The 17,696-nt window shown below is 36.4% G+C and overlaps 1 protein-coding gene across 6 annotated transcripts; it reads right to left on the minus strand.

Moving 5' to 3' along the window:
* Nucleotides 1-6,944: 6,944 nt before the first annotated feature.
* LOC124894597 (probable beta-D-xylosidase 7) lies at nucleotides 6,945-16,557 on the minus strand. Of its 6 annotated transcripts, XM_047405196.1 has the most exons (8): nucleotides 15,522-16,556; nucleotides 13,016-13,043; nucleotides 12,803-12,865; nucleotides 9,456-9,758; nucleotides 9,164-9,333; nucleotides 8,969-9,060; nucleotides 7,884-8,648; nucleotides 6,945-7,629 (listed from the first exon to the last, which is right to left on the minus strand). In XM_047405196.1, exons 4-8 carry the CDS (start codon nucleotides 9,705-9,707, stop codon nucleotides 7,040-7,042), a joined length of 1,869 nt encoding a protein of 622 aa, XP_047261152.1. In that variant the 5' UTR covers nucleotides 9,708-9,758; nucleotides 12,803-12,865; nucleotides 13,016-13,043; nucleotides 15,522-16,556; the 3' UTR covers nucleotides 6,945-7,039. The 6 variants fall into 6 exon arrangements, with proteins under 6 accessions (XP_047261152.1, XP_047261153.1, XP_047261150.1 ...); XM_047405197.1 differs by lacking the exon at nucleotides 13,016-13,043 and having other exon boundaries at nucleotides 15,541-16,556; XM_047405194.1 differs by lacking the exon at nucleotides 13,016-13,043.
* Between the last annotated feature and the right edge of the window lie 1,139 nt (nucleotides 16,558-17,696).

Genomic DNA, 17,696 nt, shown 5'->3' on the forward strand with positions numbered 1-17,696 from the left:
TCACGAGGAGAATCAATTTCGTCATCTAAAGGATCAACTAGTGCTTGCATACCTACAACAAGAGTTTGGTCCTCATGCGACCTAAAAATATCAAGAGCATCACAAAATGAAGACTCATGCACTCCTACACTAGGTAAAGCTGCAACTACATTCATAGGAGTGTAGGGGATAGCATTTTTACCTCATAGCTCACATGAGCTACGGTTTTCATCTTGAAGTGTGTCCGGGAAGCCCACTTGCTCCTTTGAAACTCCCATATGATCCAACCTTTCATTTATCACTTCTCATTGACGGGTAATGGCTTCAAGTTTAGCCAAAATAGCACTTGCAGTCGCGGGTTCCATTGTAATTGCACCTACAAAAAAAAGAACAAGCCTACATAGCAAACCACAAGTTAGTTCAAAAAACCTCACCACGCTCTCACACACTTGATCGTCTCACACTTGGATTTACAAGTGTTGCAAGTTGGCTTGTAGTTCGTGATGAGTCAGGGGTGAGTCTACTCCTTGGTCGGAATGGATTCTTTGTTTGAAGACTCAAGGAAATGATGTTCGAACTTGAACCAAAAAGTACTAAGATTTATAAAAATGAAAAAATCACAAAAGAAACTTAGACACGAATAATGGATGCAAAGGACGAATTGACAATCTAGTAGGAGTTTACTAGTTTGTTAATTTGTTCTAGGATCAACTAATCAACCCAAGAATCAACAATTAGAAACTAGAAAAATACAAATTTGAGCTTAATATTGATTGTAAATAGTAATTAGGGTGACATGGCCAACGATCCGAGGTTGAAGCATGGTTGACGTTGAATCTAAAGGATCTACTGCAGCAGCATGTAATTGGTCTCGAGCCCACACAACTTTCATCACAAATTTGAAATTTCAATTTTCACACAATTTAGAATGGACGACAATTGTATTTGAAGGAAAAGTATAAGTCTTACGTCCTTTGTAAGTTTAATCTCAAACAGATGATCTTGACTTGTACTAGTTCCACCAAACAAGGCTCCTTGATTTAAGGATAGTAGTTGAAAAAATTGATGGCAAGTCTAGGAAGTGATGGCTTAAGTCTTCTCACAAACACACTTTACAACTTTTATCTTCACTCCTTTTGAATCTATTTGCACTTTTTGTTGGTTTAAGTATGAGAAGAGATGAAGAACAATATGAACACAACAAAAACCTTTTAATAACACATCAATAACCCACCAACAATGTCCTTCAATCTTCAATAACAAGGTATAACACACGGCCAACTTCAAATCACAACACATGGCCACTTCAAATTCACAACAACAAGGTCAATATTATAAGCTCAATTTTAGATCTAGAGACCTTTTGTGTCAGTGAGAAAGAAACCAACACAAGAAAACACTAGACAAACAAAAATCTACTAGCTCTACTACAAGTATCGGCCAAGACAACTTCACAAGAACAACTTTCGGCCAAGAACAAAAAAATGGACAGTTTTCACCCTTTTTCTGGAATTTTTTGTTTTTTTTTCAATACTTTTTTTTCGATTTTCAAGTTTACGAGCCTAAGATTGATCTTGTGGGAACAAGGTCAAGCCATGCTCTGATACCAAATGATTCAAGATCAAACACACAACAAGGAAATCAAGAGATCTACAAGACAATAACACTAGAGAATCAAAGGCCCCACTCGGCTTCTCTATGTTTTCAAGACAACAACCACAATATTCAACAAGATAGATAGAGAACACAAGATTACAATGACTATAGTGAATCGAAAGAACTCCACATGGCTTCACTATATCAACACATAAACAACAAGATTACAACAATAAGAAAGTTAAGGGTACATTAACAACAACAAAAAAGCAACTGATACAACAAGATATAAGATAAATAGTTAGACCAAATGAAGGGACAATCTTAAGAACCCAAGAATTGTGAGACTCTTGGACCCTTAACACTATTCACGACACAAGCCTAACTCTAACATTGACACAAGAGGGACTTTACCTCCTCTAAACACCAACATATCAAGCCAACAATGCAGCACAAGTGATATCCACACTTGGGCAGTCCTAGTTACGGATTGGTGGCTTTTTCAAGCCCTACAACTAAGGGGTGTTACACTCCTCACACTAGAGAGAGAGTTTGTCTTATATCAATAAATAATTAACTATCAAATGAACCCTAAAGCGACTACTTATAGTTATTACAAAATAAAGGTAAAATGACTACACTCCCTTAATAAAAGGAGTGTCCATGGAGTGCATTTTGGGCACAATAAAGTGACCAAATTGCCCTTAATGAAGATGGCCCAAAACCATGATCCATTAAGTGGCCAAACCCGAGAATCCTCAAGTCTTCAATGCTCCAAGCAATTTTCCACTTATGGCCTTGATGAATGGTAAGCTCAAATGGGTTTTCCTTGCATATTCTTGTGCCCTTGGGTGACCAAGTCTTGAGCCTTTACGTGATGGTTTTCAATCATGTCTTCAAAAGTTAGGGTGGCCATTTGACTTGTATCACTTCTGAGGATGCATATATTCCTACTTAAACATCTAATATGGGACCAACACAATCTACTTCTGTGTTAGTTAATCCACTACCACCAGTCTTCACGGATAACCTCTTCCTCAAATTACTAAAGCAGGTCCAGCTCAACAACAATCTAATACTACTGATGCATCTCAAAGATCATCTAGGACCAATTCTGCACCTATTTAGTTAAAATAATTTGTCTAAACTGAGAAGTTAAGTTCTACTACTCCCTATAGTATCTCTAATTACATTTAGTATGATCACCTACTCGCTTCATAATAAGATTTTGTTGCTGCTAGTTCTACTGATATTGAACTATCACCCTATAGTTAAGCAGTTTTAGACCCAAGATTGGTAGATGCAATGAAGATTGAAATAGTAACTCGAGAAGGGAACAACACTTGGACTATGGTTTCACTACCTGAAGGGAAAAGAGCTATAGGTTGCAAGTGAATTTTAGGATCAAATACAAGGATACTGGTGAGATTTAGATTCAAAGATAGACTAGTAGCAAAAGTCTTTAAACAGTACGAAATGGTTGACCATTAGTAGACATTTTCTCCTTTAGCAAGATGGTAACATTCAGGTCTATCTTAGCTATTGCTTCTATAAGACATTGACACATCATCAAATAGATGTGTACAATGCCTTTCTTCAGGGTGAAATATATAATGAGATACACATGAAGTTGCCACAAGGCTTTAAGATCCCGGGGAAACAAGACTAGTATGTAGGCTTCTTAAATCCTTGTATGGCCTAAAACAGGCCCAAGGCAATATAATATAAAGTTACTAAAAGCAATTCTTAAGTTTAGTTTTAAACAATGTGCATATGATTATTCCTTGTTCTTGAAGAAAAACGAAAGTGATCTAATAATTATACTTGTATATGTTGATGATTTGCTGATTACTGGTAGTAACCTGTAATTGATTCAAGAAACTAAGGCAACACTAAGTCGGGCTTTCAAAATGAAAGACTTAGGGGAGCTAAGATACTTTCTTGAAATTGAGTTTGCATGATCAAACTCAGGTATACTAATGCATCAAAGAAAATATGCATTATAATTGATTGTTGAAACATGTTTAAATGCATCAAAACCTATATCTACACCATTAGAAACAAATATCCAATTGACTACTAAAGAAGTGGATGATTATGTCAAAAGTCCAAGTTGAAGTATTACTGATCTTGAATTAGATGTAGCAGCATATCAAAGAATTATTGGAAAGTTTCTCTACCTAACTACTATAACCAGGCCAAACATAACATATAATGTACTAACTCTTAGTCAATTCCTACAACAATCTAAGAAGTCTCATCTAGAAGCTGCAATGAGGATAATAAGGTATGATAGTGTTGAGTATGTTCCTACAAAGTCTCAACAAGTTGATCCTCTAACCAAAGCTTTAAGCAGAGCTCAACATGAACATCTATGTTCCAAACTAGGAATGCTTAATGTGTTTGCACCACCTAGCTCGAGGGGGAGTATTGAGGATATAGAGACTTTGACTATAAGGATAAAATAGTCATTGTATCTAAGTACTTAAAATAGTTAGTTATAAGATAGTTAGCTAACTAAAAAAAAGGGCAGCCCGGTACAGTAAAGCTCCTGCTATGTGCAAGGTTCAGAGAAGGGCCCCAACATACAAGTGTATTGTATGCAACCTTACCTTACATTTTTGCCAGAGGCTGTTTCAAGGCATGAACCCATAACATCCTGATCACATGACAACAACTTTACCAGTTACTCCAAGGCTCCCCTCAAGTTAGTTAACTAACTAACTAATTTATATATGCTCATTTTGTACTGTTTCATTGATGAAGAAATAAGAAATTCTCATTCTTCTGCTTCAATCTCTCTTCTTTACTTCTCCGCATCTTCTTGTTACTTCTTCTTTTAAATTCAACAATCAGCCTTTGGAGAAAATGATGAAGAAGATATCTATATGTGCGCGCGCGTGTGTTGATCTTCTCGTGTTCATCAACTTAAATTTCATTCTTTTTTTGCCATTACTGTAATGTGATTAGGCTCACCATTTAGACAGCAGCTCTATATATATTAATTTGAAAATAAATAATAAATACAATAGTGGATATTCAACATGTTTTATTAATCACAAGCATCAGACAACAATGAATAAATCAATCAATGACGTGTTCAAACACAGACTTAGTAAGCACAAATTTCCAAAAGAGAATAACAGGATTTAGAACACAAGTATTGAGTACCAGCTTCTAGGAAGGATCCATATTCAAGTCTAAGCTAAGTTAGTCTCCTACCACTGGAAGTGCGATCGTCATTTATAACATTTCAAAATACGTCACAATTTTTTTTTATGTGCAAGTTTGAATGTTTTAACTTTTGCGGAAGAGCAGAAGTGAGAAATTTCTCCCTTACGCCTCTCTTTCACTTTGACACACCATCTAAAATTGGTAGAGACTCTTTTGCATGTGAGCAAACTGCGCAAATTAGGTACAAATGGCGATCATCATTTGTTCCTATTCTAATTTTAACTCCCTCTATGTAATTTAATTTTGTGCGGAGTGAAGTTTACTAGATCACCATAATTATTAATTGGATTATGACATTTGGCTACATAGGAATGAGTATTCCCACAAGTAGTGTACCGATGCAAAGCATGCAAAAAAAAAAATGGTATGACTTTTTAGCATGATTCCTATTGATAAAATATGTGATAGGATGATAGGAATGCATTCACCTTTAATAAGAGATTTAAAATTTTGAGTGTTGTGAATGAAGAAATTCCGGATAAGTAGCCCCTTCTCTCTTCTTCCACTATCGCTTTTCTTCTCATATGTCATCTTCTTCTTCTTAATATCCACATCAACAAAAGCTTTTATCTCGCAATCAAGAACGACTCTTAGATTGTACAAGTCTCATTACCGGATTCTCACATGAATATAAATTGAAGTTTGAATTACACTTCTAAAACTTAAGGACACAAATTTATAAATATACGCATTTCTTAGTGACCAAATTATAAGAAAACAACATCAAATTGGTCAGTATTGTGGTTGCTTCTTTCTTGCTCTCCTTATTGTTTCTCTTTTCTGGTGGTCTAAAGTTGAAACCGCAACAATTAAATTTCAGGATACAAGGCTGAAATTTGAACTATACAGTTCGAACTTTGGGATACAATGACGCCCCTAGAATTGTAATTGGAAAAACTAAACTTCAGGACGCTAAAAATGAAAATCCTGAAGTTTCAACTTGAAAATAATAACAATCTAAAGTTAAGGACACAATGGCCTGAAGTTTTCAACCGAATAAAATCAACTAGAGAATTGGACTAAAGGATACAATGTCATGATTCTGAACTGAAAAACTGAAAATCAAGACACGATATCCTGAAGTTTTGAGTAACAAATCAGGACACAATGTTCTAAAGTAAACTTCAGGACATAGCGCCCTGAAGTTTTAAACTGGAAAACTGAACTTCAAACACGGTTTATACATTGGAATGATTTTTTTTTTTTTTTTTGGAAGATGCAGCAATATCTACCCGTTTTTTAAGTGGTAACTCAATGTTTAATAATTTGTAAAGGTTATGACTTAGGATCCTTCCGGACAGATTTTTTTTGTTGCTTCTTTGTCAAACTATACTTCTGTTATAAATATATTGAAAAGTTGTCCTATTCTTTCAAAATTCAAATAAGATTAAACTATTATTTCTGTTTATAAATATATTGATTGTTGAATACCTTAACCTAAAACATCGAATTGTGATCATTGATATGTTGACAAGAATACTACCTCTAGTTCCCCTTTTTTCCTTTTCCTCTTGTCCGTCATTAGTATTTCTTTCCCTCCTAAAAGTGCATTATTATGTATCCTCAAGAATAAACTCAAGTGGTTGAGCACCTTCACTATCCACCGTTAGGTTGAAGTTTCGAGTCACACTCAAGAATAACTAGGAACACTAGTGATCCTCCTGGGTAGGTGTCAAGAAATGGACCTTGAGCCTAACTCAACCTCAAAAGCTAGCTCAAGAGGTGAGGATTACCTAAGTCCAAATAAGCAAACTACCAGTCTATTCCCCAACCAATGTGAGACTTTTACCCACTCTAACACCCCCTCACGCCCAGGCCCAACTGGAACTGGTGCGTGGACCGGGAGCCCAAAATGGGGATGGACCTGGCTCTGTGTTAGAGTGGGTAAAAGTCTCACATTGGTTGGAGAATGGACTGGTGGTTTGCTTATATGGACTTGGATAATCCTCATCTCTTGAGCTAGCTTTTGGGGTGTGAGTTAGATCCAAGACCAATTTTCTCACTAGGATGCTTTTGGGGTGTGAGTTAGGTCCAAGACCAATTTTCTCACTAGGGTGGGGGAAAACTAAAAGAAGAAAAAAATCCTCAAGGATAATAGGAGTTTTAAGAAAAACACTGAAACGTGAAACTTCAAATGGATATGGACGGTTATTGCTTAATAGAACAAACAACGTATCTTTTCCACTAATTTCATATAATTTGCATAACAAATTTCCCATTTAAAGGGTACTCATATGGAAACAGTCACAGACTTTTTCTTATCTCCCACAACAAGATAATATTTCCCTTCATCAATTACTGATATACCATACTTATTAGCCCTTGTAAAGTGTTCACAAGGGCTCACAATAAATTCAATCTGGCTTTTCTCTCCTGCACCTAAACGTACACTCTTGAATCCAATCAATTGCTTTCTTGGAACCTCATCATCCTTCACCTTTGAAGGCCTAAGAAACAACAACACAGGATGCTTACCAGCCATTTCCCCCTTGTTTTTCACCACAACATTAACTGATATTTTAGCCTTGTTGCAAACCTCTGATCCAAATTTTGAAACTGCAATATTATGAAGTGAATCGTTTTTGCTTGTCTTGTCTGATATTTGGTAATTGAAATAGAGTTTGTTAGGGCTGACAGAGGTGATGTTGTACGCATAAGTTGTGTAGCTAAGACCATAGCCAAATTTATAAACTTTTGGCCCTTTGTAGAATCTGTAAGTCCGCCCTGGATATCCAGTCGATGAATTAGGCCTCATGTTCATGTCTGTCATTGGTATTTTCATGAATTCCTTAGGATACCAAGTTACTGGTAACCTCCCCCCTGTAAGGTAAATGTGATTAGCATATTTAAGCAAGTTTTCCAACAAAATGGATTAAGTATGAAGGGGTTGTTTGGTACGCAGGATAAGGTGGGATATCCTGGCTTAATCCTGGATATCCCACCTTATCCCATCCAGCCTGGAATTATTTTATACCATCTACCATGTGGGATAATTTAATCCAATGATCATAATCCCATGATAAATTAGGCTGCATTCCAAACGACCCCTAAATATTATTGATGCTGAAGTTAACCTGGATTATGTTCACCAAATATAATCTGTGTCAATGCAGCTGATCCACCTTCTCCAGGGTAACCAATCCACAAGATGCCTCCGATTTTCGGGTTATCCTTGGCAAAAGAAATATCAATAGGACCTCCACTTACTAACACCACTATAACAGGTTTTACAGCAGCCTCGGCTACTGCTTTAATAAGAATCTCTTGCTGGCCAGGTAGGCCTAAATCTACACGATCCCAGTTCTCCCTCTCCACATGCTGGTCTAATCCCATTACTAAAACAACATGCTGTGCCTTTTTAGCAATATCTACTGCTTCATCTATTGCGGCAGAAGTGCAGTTGACAAAATTGCAGCCTGGATGGTAGCCTATGCTTTTCACATCCCGCTGAAATCCTTGGAGCAATGAAACATTCTTGCAGGGAACGCCTGCATAGTTACCTAGAAGTAATTCGGAATCATTTGCTTTTGGACCTATTATAGCAAGGGATGTGGTTTTGATTTTAGAAAGTGGAAGGAGTTTTGCAGAATTCTTTAGAAGTACAATGCCATTTCTTGCTGCTTCAAGGGCTAGATCCTGATGCTCTTGTCTACAAATCTCTGCAGGAGAAATGTCACCGTATTCCTGTTTTCTTGGATCGCCATTGAATAGTCCTAGCCTCATTCTAATGGAGAAGCTATTGCGAAGAGCTCTGTCTATATCAGATTCTTGTAATTTCTTCGCCTGCAAAGCTAATCTTGTGTAGTTTTGCACAAAGGAACCACAGTTTACATCCATACCTAAATTGCATTTGACAAGGAAAAGGTCAGACAATTGCGACCAATTAATTGTGCAAGAACATTGCAATTCATTTAAGTAGATGCTTATTTATGTCAATGATCAATCTTCCAACATATAGATCCTTGTTATCCGGTCCTTCCCTGACCCTGCGCATAGCGGGAGATTGAGTGCACCGGATTGTCCCTTTTTTCTTAATGAATCGTACAAATACAAGCTTTATCATCAGTAAATAGGTTCATTTGGAATATAGAGTCAGTAATAGGAAAGACATCATTAAGTCTACAAATAGTGAGAACAGAGAAATTAAATAATCAATTACCAGCTTTAATAGAAGCTGCAATTGCATCTTCAGCAGTGTATCCATGGGAATCATTCATAACACGAACTGAATCGCAATCTGATACAATGTAACTTTTCAGCAATAGACAACAGTTAGTTTTAGGAAGGAGCAAACTTTTTGAAGGTACCAACACAGAAATATCCATTTGGTTCTTAGTTTTCAGTAAAACTTTACCCATTGAAACCCCACTGTCCGCGAGCAGTCGTGGTCAGAAGATCATAGTTAGCGCAGTTTGAAACGCCGTTGAGACGACTATAAGCACACATCAGACTGGTGGCTTTTCCTTCTTCCACACAAGTCTTGAATGGTGGTTGAAATGAATCTGCCATATCCTGTGGTGTAACCTGAATGACACATTGCAGTATTAGATAACAATATCCATCTTTTTGGTAAGCAAAAGGTGAAAATGAATATTTAATGAAAGGATAAACGTAATTTAACATGTCATAACAGGTTAGTTACTGACTTGAGCATTGAAGGTGAAACGATGGTGGCCATTCCAGTAATCTAAATCTTGAGCAGCAAGGTGCTTGCAGCCAGCTGAAGCTTGAAGATTCCCATTTTTGAGCTTGCCGCCTTCAAAACTATCCCCTTGAAGTCCTCTTACATAAGCCACTGCATATTTTCCTACCATCATAGGGTCTTCCCCAGCTGTTTCTTGTGCTCTCCCCCATCTTGGATCCCTTAATATGTTCACATTTGGTGCCCAAAATGTCATTCCCTTTAGTTCACCAGCATTGTACGCTGCTCTTGCCTCTCTCGCGATTGCCTACATGAAGTACAACATCTCATAATGGCTATTTAATGCGTTCATTCGAATTTCTTTATGTACCATACAATTATATGTTGGATCTTTTTACTACCGTTATATCTGTTTCCGATAATCCAATTAGAATGTTAGACAATCAGATACAAAAAGGTAATTTCATGAACGGGTGATCATTCTAAGGAAAATTGTATCCCAAATCAGATAGGCAGTAGCTAATACTACTTCGTATACCCAAGGAGAAAATAGAGATGTCTCCTACATTACCCATAATACGTGGAAGTATCAACGGAATTTCATAGTAGTCATTCGATCTGAATGCTACATGAAGAACATAAGCTAGATGATAGAACATGAAGACATAGATTTAGAAGATCATGACCTGAGTGTTTTGGTCCAAATGATCAACTCGGCAATCTGTTGCTAGAATCAATAGGTCTTCAAATGGTTCATTTGAAAAAGTTGAAACCCTTTTGATTGGACGATGGTGATACTTTTACAACTACTGTTATATAATATCTTTCATCTTAAAATGTCTTCATTAGATAATATTCATTTCCATTAACAGTACAATTCAAAAATCCATTTTCTCACATCTTTCAGAGATTTCCACTTAATTATAGAGATTTTAAACTTTCATTTGGCATTTTCTTTACCTAAAGTGCACATCAACTGTTACATAATTTTTTTCCCACTATCACTAATATCTTAGTATCAGTGGTGCCTTCGCAGAGCCAAGAAATTGAGAAGATATTGTTATGCCAAGGGGATTCGAAAACTTAAGTATATGCGCACACAAAAAAACAAAAACTGTATCCCTTCCTCCACTTAGTGTTCTGTGTCCAATTAAACATCACGTATAAAACTGAACATGGATTCGAATTAAGTATACTATAGCAGAGGCCTAAAAAGAGCAAATTAATTTATACCTGAGCAATGCGATACCAGAGATTTTCATCAAAGGTAGAAGCAGTAAGAATGATCTGAGGGAACTGAGTTGCACCTTTAATACTTCTATTCAAAAACACCCCTAATCCTTCTGTCGATAGGCCATGTAATGCCTCCGACCACCACTCATAAGCAGGGATATTAAGCCGAGGAATGGCTGGTGCAGTGTTACCCAATTGTAAGATTTTCTCGTCCAAATTCAGGCGTAAAATTAGATCGTCTACTCTTTGATCAACGGGTAATGAGAAATTACAAAATTTAAATTTTATGGTATCTGGATTGTATGTGTCACATGAAAACGGAGGACGAGTTGACTCAATATTACTGAGAAAGGAGATGACAATAGTGATCACAATAATTTTATGGAGTCCCATGCTTTGGTTTATTTTTCTAAGAGAAATGGGAAAAAACAGAAAATATGTCCTGTTTTCTGCTAGATAAAAAGAAGAAGAATTAATGGTTAATGTTTCGACCGTTACTAGTGAAATGGACTGGTGGCGCCAAGTGCAGAACCTTTGAAAAGTAACTGTTATTAATATTTAATTAGGTGTGTTAATAATGTCTTGGTTAATAAATTCATTCATGACAGATTTTAGACTGAATTAATTTCCATAACCCATGGCTAACTTATGTGCATGTATTTTCCATACTAGTATGAGGTAAGGAGAATCTTCAGGTATTTTGAAGTAGTAGAAGAGATGTACTCCCTCCGTCCCGACTCCCATACTAATTGGTCATTTTCTTTTTTAATACAGATGTTAAGAAATCAGAAATAAGAAGCTATTTTTGCTAATTTACCCCTTAAAAAACTTCTTGAAAACTGTTAGAGTTTGTGACCCGAATTTTGTTAATCCGGCCCTACAAAGTTCACGGTGTAATCCATGTTTGTGATTTTTCATGGGGTTTATGGTGGTAGCATAGGGATCGGGCCCAATCCTGAAGCCCACCACTGATCCCGTTAGGGGTGTGGGGGCGAAGCCCCGTGGTATGGACCTGTATGTTTTTGGGCCTAGACTTATTTGTATGCACGTATTAGATAAGTGCGTTTAATGGGCTGTTTCGTGTTGTTCTCATATATACAAAATTGAAACTATTGTCTCCACATTGTACTTCTCTCTATTATAGTGAATTCCTCTGCCTCTGCCTCTGCCCGTGGTTTTTTCCGTAAGAGTTTTCACGTAAATCTATTTGTTCTTATTTTTTCTTTTTGCTTATGGTTTGCTTATTCTGTCTGATACATAACCGAAACTTTATAAACAAGTGCGAAAACTTTCAAAAAGAATTAATTGCAAAGGTAATTCGAGACAAATTTAATTAATATTTTCTTGATTTAGTAAGGTGGACAACTATTTTTGATAAGATACCAACTAATATGGAGCGGAGGAAGTAATGTATTCTAACAAGATAAAAACAATCGTATCCTCATCTTTTAGACCTGCTCCATAAATTGTGTTAGTCAATGTGTTTGAAACAGAAAATAAGAAATATAGTTTGGACCTAATCCGTATAAGTGAACATAGTATCTACTTTGTTGTTAAAATAAATGAGCATCCTCGACATATGCACCGCAGGTGACTTATTATACTACTCTCTCGTTCCTAAATAAGTGATCTTTTAGCATTTTCATTTTTCACATTGTTTCTAAATAATTGATGTTTTAGGCGGTTGAAATTGAGGTAAAACAGCAGGAAGGAGCAAATCCTCCATTGTTGCAGAGAGTAATTATATTGTCACTTCCTGAGCCTATACCTGGACATAACATGGCACCTGGAATCACTAGTAATCCCAAGCGGATACTTGGCCTGGCAAACTGTTCATAATACTCAATTTTGAAAATATATTGAAGCTAGAAATACAGTTATGGACTAAATCAGTAGAAATATGATAACTTTTGAAATATTGAATCTCAACGTGGAAGAGAATGGAAAAAAAACTGTCTAATGTCTAATGAAGCCTCTATAACCCATGAACTGAAAGAGTTGTTGGGATATGGCCCCAAGCTACCTTTATTGGGAACTAACAACTAAAACTGAAACAATCTAATAAGCTGAAAATTTAGTAAATCATCACCAAGTCGTGTGGATGCTAGGAGGACTCACCACAAGCTGGTTGAATGGTCTAATGAAAGGACTAGATGCAGTCTTTAGTCTGTATACCAGAATCTACATCATGAAATGATATAGCACAAAAAGAGCGTTAATACTTTAAATGTATTGGTACATAAAAGCGGAATAAAAACTGAAACTAACATAACTTTGGAATCAAAATTTAACATACAACATGAGTAGGGAGATGTGAAATAAAATACTTACCGACTCTTTTCTTGCGAAGTTCCTGGAACTAAAGTAGTACAATGAATGAGTTATTTAAAAATATATAAAATCTTAAATAGTAAACTTCATGAAATGTAAGCCCAAAACCAATTAATTGAAATGTTGTAGTAAAAAAACAACTTTAATACAAACATCATACATAAAAAGTAACTAGAACAAATATGAAGTTTTGTCTAAATAGGGAAATTTTCTCTTAACCGACATAAAATCATGTGAGCAACATGAAGTTCAATATCTTGCCCACATTGAGAAGAGTCATCCTACACCTTTTCAGAGCGTAAGACTAAACATAACTTATAGATCCAACTCTTAGCCCGAAGGCAAAACCTACAGTAGCAACGTAGCTATGGACATGTAACTTCGAACTCATACCCAACTCGGTGTAAAATAATTCTCTTCAAAACATAATAGTTGCTCATATCATAAGTCTTAAAAACATGTTTTGAAACCATACTAGTCTCTAAAATATCGTATCGAGAATTTCTCTGCGAGCCTTGGCTCTAATCATTATAACTTGCTTTACTTTTCAAGATGTTATAACTTCTTTTCACTTTTCAAGTCATGGTATCATATATGAGGGGTTTTCATAAACTTTTCATGAATTGGCTAACTTTGAATATACTTATAACAAGATTATAGTTAAACCTAGTGAATCAATGAAACCAATTTTTAATGCAACTTCTCAATTCACAAACTTTATGTGAAAACTAACTCTTGATTATGGACAGTAAATTTAAGTTCAAGAAACGACCTTAAACCGGAGAGTAATTCACAATACTAATTAAGCATATAGAAGAAAATTACAGCAAGGATCAAGAACAACACTTAAAATATTTGAATCTTGCAACCCTAACTTGAAATCATGACTTAACATTAAACTGTGACCCAATTGTGAGGATGAACAAGGTTCTCCATGAAAGGCATTGCTCTTACGTACCTTAGAGATGAATGATAGGAAAGAATCCTTTGGATTTGGAGCCCTAGATTGATTTATCTCGTAACTTAAAGTTGAGAGCTTGAGAGAATAAGAGAGGGTTTTGATTTGAAAGGGTAAGAGTTTATGATGTTTTGAGGAGTATTTAATATTGAAAGAACAATTTCTAAAAGAGAAAGGACCTTCGTACCCCTAAAATAAAACAAAACTGAAAATATAACATCGAGGCGGAGGTCCATGGCATGGGGACCACAACGCCACCCATGGATGCGAAAGCGCCACCCAACACAGAGGTATTCCATTGGCTTCTCCTTCCATTTTCCATGGCACGAGTCTCATCACAGTGCTCCTAGGGATGCTTTTCACGGCCTATCTTGGCATCTAAAAACTCACTTTTAAGTATCAGGTACATCCTAAATGATTCGGCTTGATTCAAGAGACTCAAGACATGATTATTGAAGTGTAAACTTGCCTACAGAATACTAAGATCGTGAAAATATTTCTGGGGCATTAAATTATCTCCCCTTGGAATCATTCGTTCTCGAATGCTGGCTAACTCTAAGATGAAAGAACAAGCCAAACCATTAACAACCCTATCATACACTTAGGTGTAAACATGAGTCAAGATGCTTTAGCTTAAAATTATGATATCCACAATGCGTACATGACACGAAGTCTTTAGAGCGTGAATGACTTGGAAGAGATGGAATATCCTGAGGAGTTAACGTGATAAGTAAGGTTTTCTCTTCTTTCCCTAGGGACTGATAATAGACTAAGAGAGGAAGTGTTAACGTACAAAAGTTGGATTAGAGTAACATCTCAACTAATGTGGAGAGGAAATACGCTGGCAAGATAAAACACGGTCATGCACAAGCCCAAGTCTCTGAAAGAAACTCAATGACACTAAGAATAGCCTTTGCATAAAAATTCAGCATCTCCCCCTTAGACTCAAGTCAGTAACTTAGGACTGCAACTATTCCCATTTGATAAACCATCCTCACTAAAATCTACAGAACAACATCATATCAAAAATACATAAATTAGACCTCCAAAATCAACATTAACACCCTTATACTGCTCGCTCGCCTAGGTTCTAAGATAAGAAAACTCATGGCAAGAAATAGGGGTCTGGGGACACTATCTTGCTAGCATGGGGAAAGTTAAACAACATTCCGATTGCAATATAGGAAGAGATATCTAGGTTCTGCTAACTAGTCAAGGAATACAATAATTGACCTCCACTTGTTCCTGAAGTAGTTCCTTTCTAGGAAACTTGACCTGTTGGTATAGATGGTGTTGAACTATGAGTCTTACCCTTTACATTATGCCTCACAAACATACATTCCTTCAAGTAGTGACCCATTTTCCTGCATTAGAAACACCTGTCTATACCAATCTTACACTCTTCCAGACGAGGCCTACTACGTTTTCTATAAGGATAATAAGAGGACCTCTGCGAAACACTACCATAGTACTAAGAATCAGGAATAGGTGCACTTTATGAATATGGGGATAAACAAGATATCTCTTAGGAAAGAAGGAACTTATTACCAGGTTTGTTATGGTTCACCTCGTAGTCTGCTGATTTTGCCTTTTTTCTTTGATGTTTTGCCGCCCTCGCTTTCTTTTTATTTTCTTCCTCTATCTATCAAGCATGCCCACCAATCTAGAAATATCCATGTCACTGTTGAACATTGACCCTTTGCGCTCTAGTTTCACATTATCAGACATACCAAACAAAAATTTCCTCTGTCCCTCACAATAGGCACCAATTTTGGATCATAGTGAGATAGATAAGTAAACTTCAAAGCATACCCCTTAACACTCATAGTTCCCTGCATTAATTTAACAAATTCCTCATCCTTAGCCTCCCTCAAGTATTGAGGAAATAAGTGAGCAAGAAAATTCACAGAAAAATCTTCCCAAACTGCAGGTTCGACATCAATAAAATCTAAAAATCCCTCAAATCCCTTCCCACTCATCATACCACACTTAAGCCACACCCTTTAGCTGAAAAGCCATAAACTCAAATCCCTCACTTTCACTCACATACATAACCCTAAAAATCTTCTTCATCTCATCAATAAAATCTTGAAGATCCCTCTCAACTTTGGACCTAGTGAAAATCGAAGGGTTTAATTGTATGAACTACCGACTCTAGTAATGTCTGCAAAATCATGACATGACCAGTACTATATGACCAGTGAGACTAAGATGACATAATATAAACAAGCATCTGAATGGTCGGTCTTAGAAACTTCACCCTAAGGAGACTGGGTATGAGTAAAGCCAGTTCTGAGAGACCTTGAAGGACTAACTGGGATAAGTGGGTCCTAAGTAGGTGTAGTCAGGATAGAAGTGCGGACTCTATTATGGGTCTGCATTTTATGAGTAGGTGGTATGAATGTGGCATTTCCCCCAGTTAAGATGCTAAGGTTATTGTGGCTCACTGACAAGAAGTCTGCTTTGGAGGTATGATCCGAAATATAGGAGTAGGAGTTAGAAGATTTTTCTTGGATTTTTAACTATGTTGAATGAACTCAAACATGAAAGAATAGGAACATTCCTAAATGCCCTGTAGCTTCCTCATTATAATTGTCGTGCGCTTCACACCTATAATTAGGACTCTACTAGATACGACTTCATAGACTCCCTAGGATACTTGATCTTTGTGCTCTCATACCAAGATTTTCACACCCTGAGCCTATACACGGGATATGACATGGCACCTTGAACCATGAGTAATCCCAGGAGGACCATTGGCCTAGCCAACTATTCATAAAACTCAATTTCAAAATATACTGAAGCTAGAAATACAGTTATGGGCTAAATTACAAGAAATATGATAAACTTTAATTTAAAATACTGAATGTCAACTTGGAAAACAATTGAAAAAAACAACTACCTAATGTCTAATGAAGCCCCTATAACTCATGAACTGAAAGAGTTGTTGAGACATGACCCCGAGTTACCTTTATTAGGAACTAATAACTAAAATTAAAAGTATCTAATAACCTGAAAATTTAGCAAATCATCATCAACTCCTCTATGCAAGGAGGACTCACCACAAGATGGTACTGAATGGTCCAATGAAAGGACTGGTTGCGGTCTTGAGTCTGTATGTCAGGATCTAAATCATGAAATGATATAGCACAGAAAGAGCATCAATACTTTAAATATATTAGTACATAAAGGTGGAATAGAAATTGCAACCGACATAACTTTGGAATTAAACATAACATATGACATGAGTAGGGAGATTTGAAACAAAAGACTTACAGTCTCTTTTCTTGCAAAGTTGTGGAGATTAAAGTAGTACAATGAATGATTTATTTGAAAGCATATAAAAGCTTAAATAGTAAACTTACATGAAATGTTAGCCAAAAAACAACTAACTGAAATATTTTACAATAAAGCAACTTTAATACAAACATCATACATAATAAGTAACTTAAACAAATATGAAGTTTTTTTCTAAATTGGGAGAGTTTCTCTTAACCGACATAAACTATGTGAGCAACATGGAGTCCAATGTCTTGGCCACATTAAGAAGTGTCGTCCTACACCTTTTCAGGGTGTAAAACAAAATATAACTTATGGATCCAACTCTTAGCCGAAGGCAAAAACTATGGTGGCTATGTAGTTATAGGACATGTGATCTTAGACTTATACCTAACTCAGTGCTAAATAATTGTCAAGACCTGAGCCGGGGCCCTGGCCGTAATG

Source organism: Capsicum annuum, unplaced genomic scaffold (genome assembly GCF_002878395.1).
Source record: "Capsicum annuum cultivar UCD-10X-F1 unplaced genomic scaffold, UCD10Xv1.1 ctg75817, whole genome shotgun sequence".
Taxonomy (NCBI): Eukaryota; Viridiplantae; Streptophyta; class Magnoliopsida; order Solanales; family Solanaceae; genus Capsicum; species Capsicum annuum.

Coding starts and splice junctions, on each gene's coding strand:
- LOC124894597 (XM_047405193.1), bottom strand. CDS start 11,077: ATGGGACTCCATAAAATTATTGTGATCACTATTGTCATCTCCTTTCTC. Junction 9,334..9,455: donor GTTTCACCTTCAATGCTCAA/GTCAGTAACTAA, acceptor TGTGTCATTCAG/GTTACACCACAGGATATGGC. Junction 7,630..7,883: donor ATTTGGTGAACATAATCCAG/GTTAACTTCAGC, acceptor TTTACCTTACAG/GGGGGAGGTTACCAGTAACT.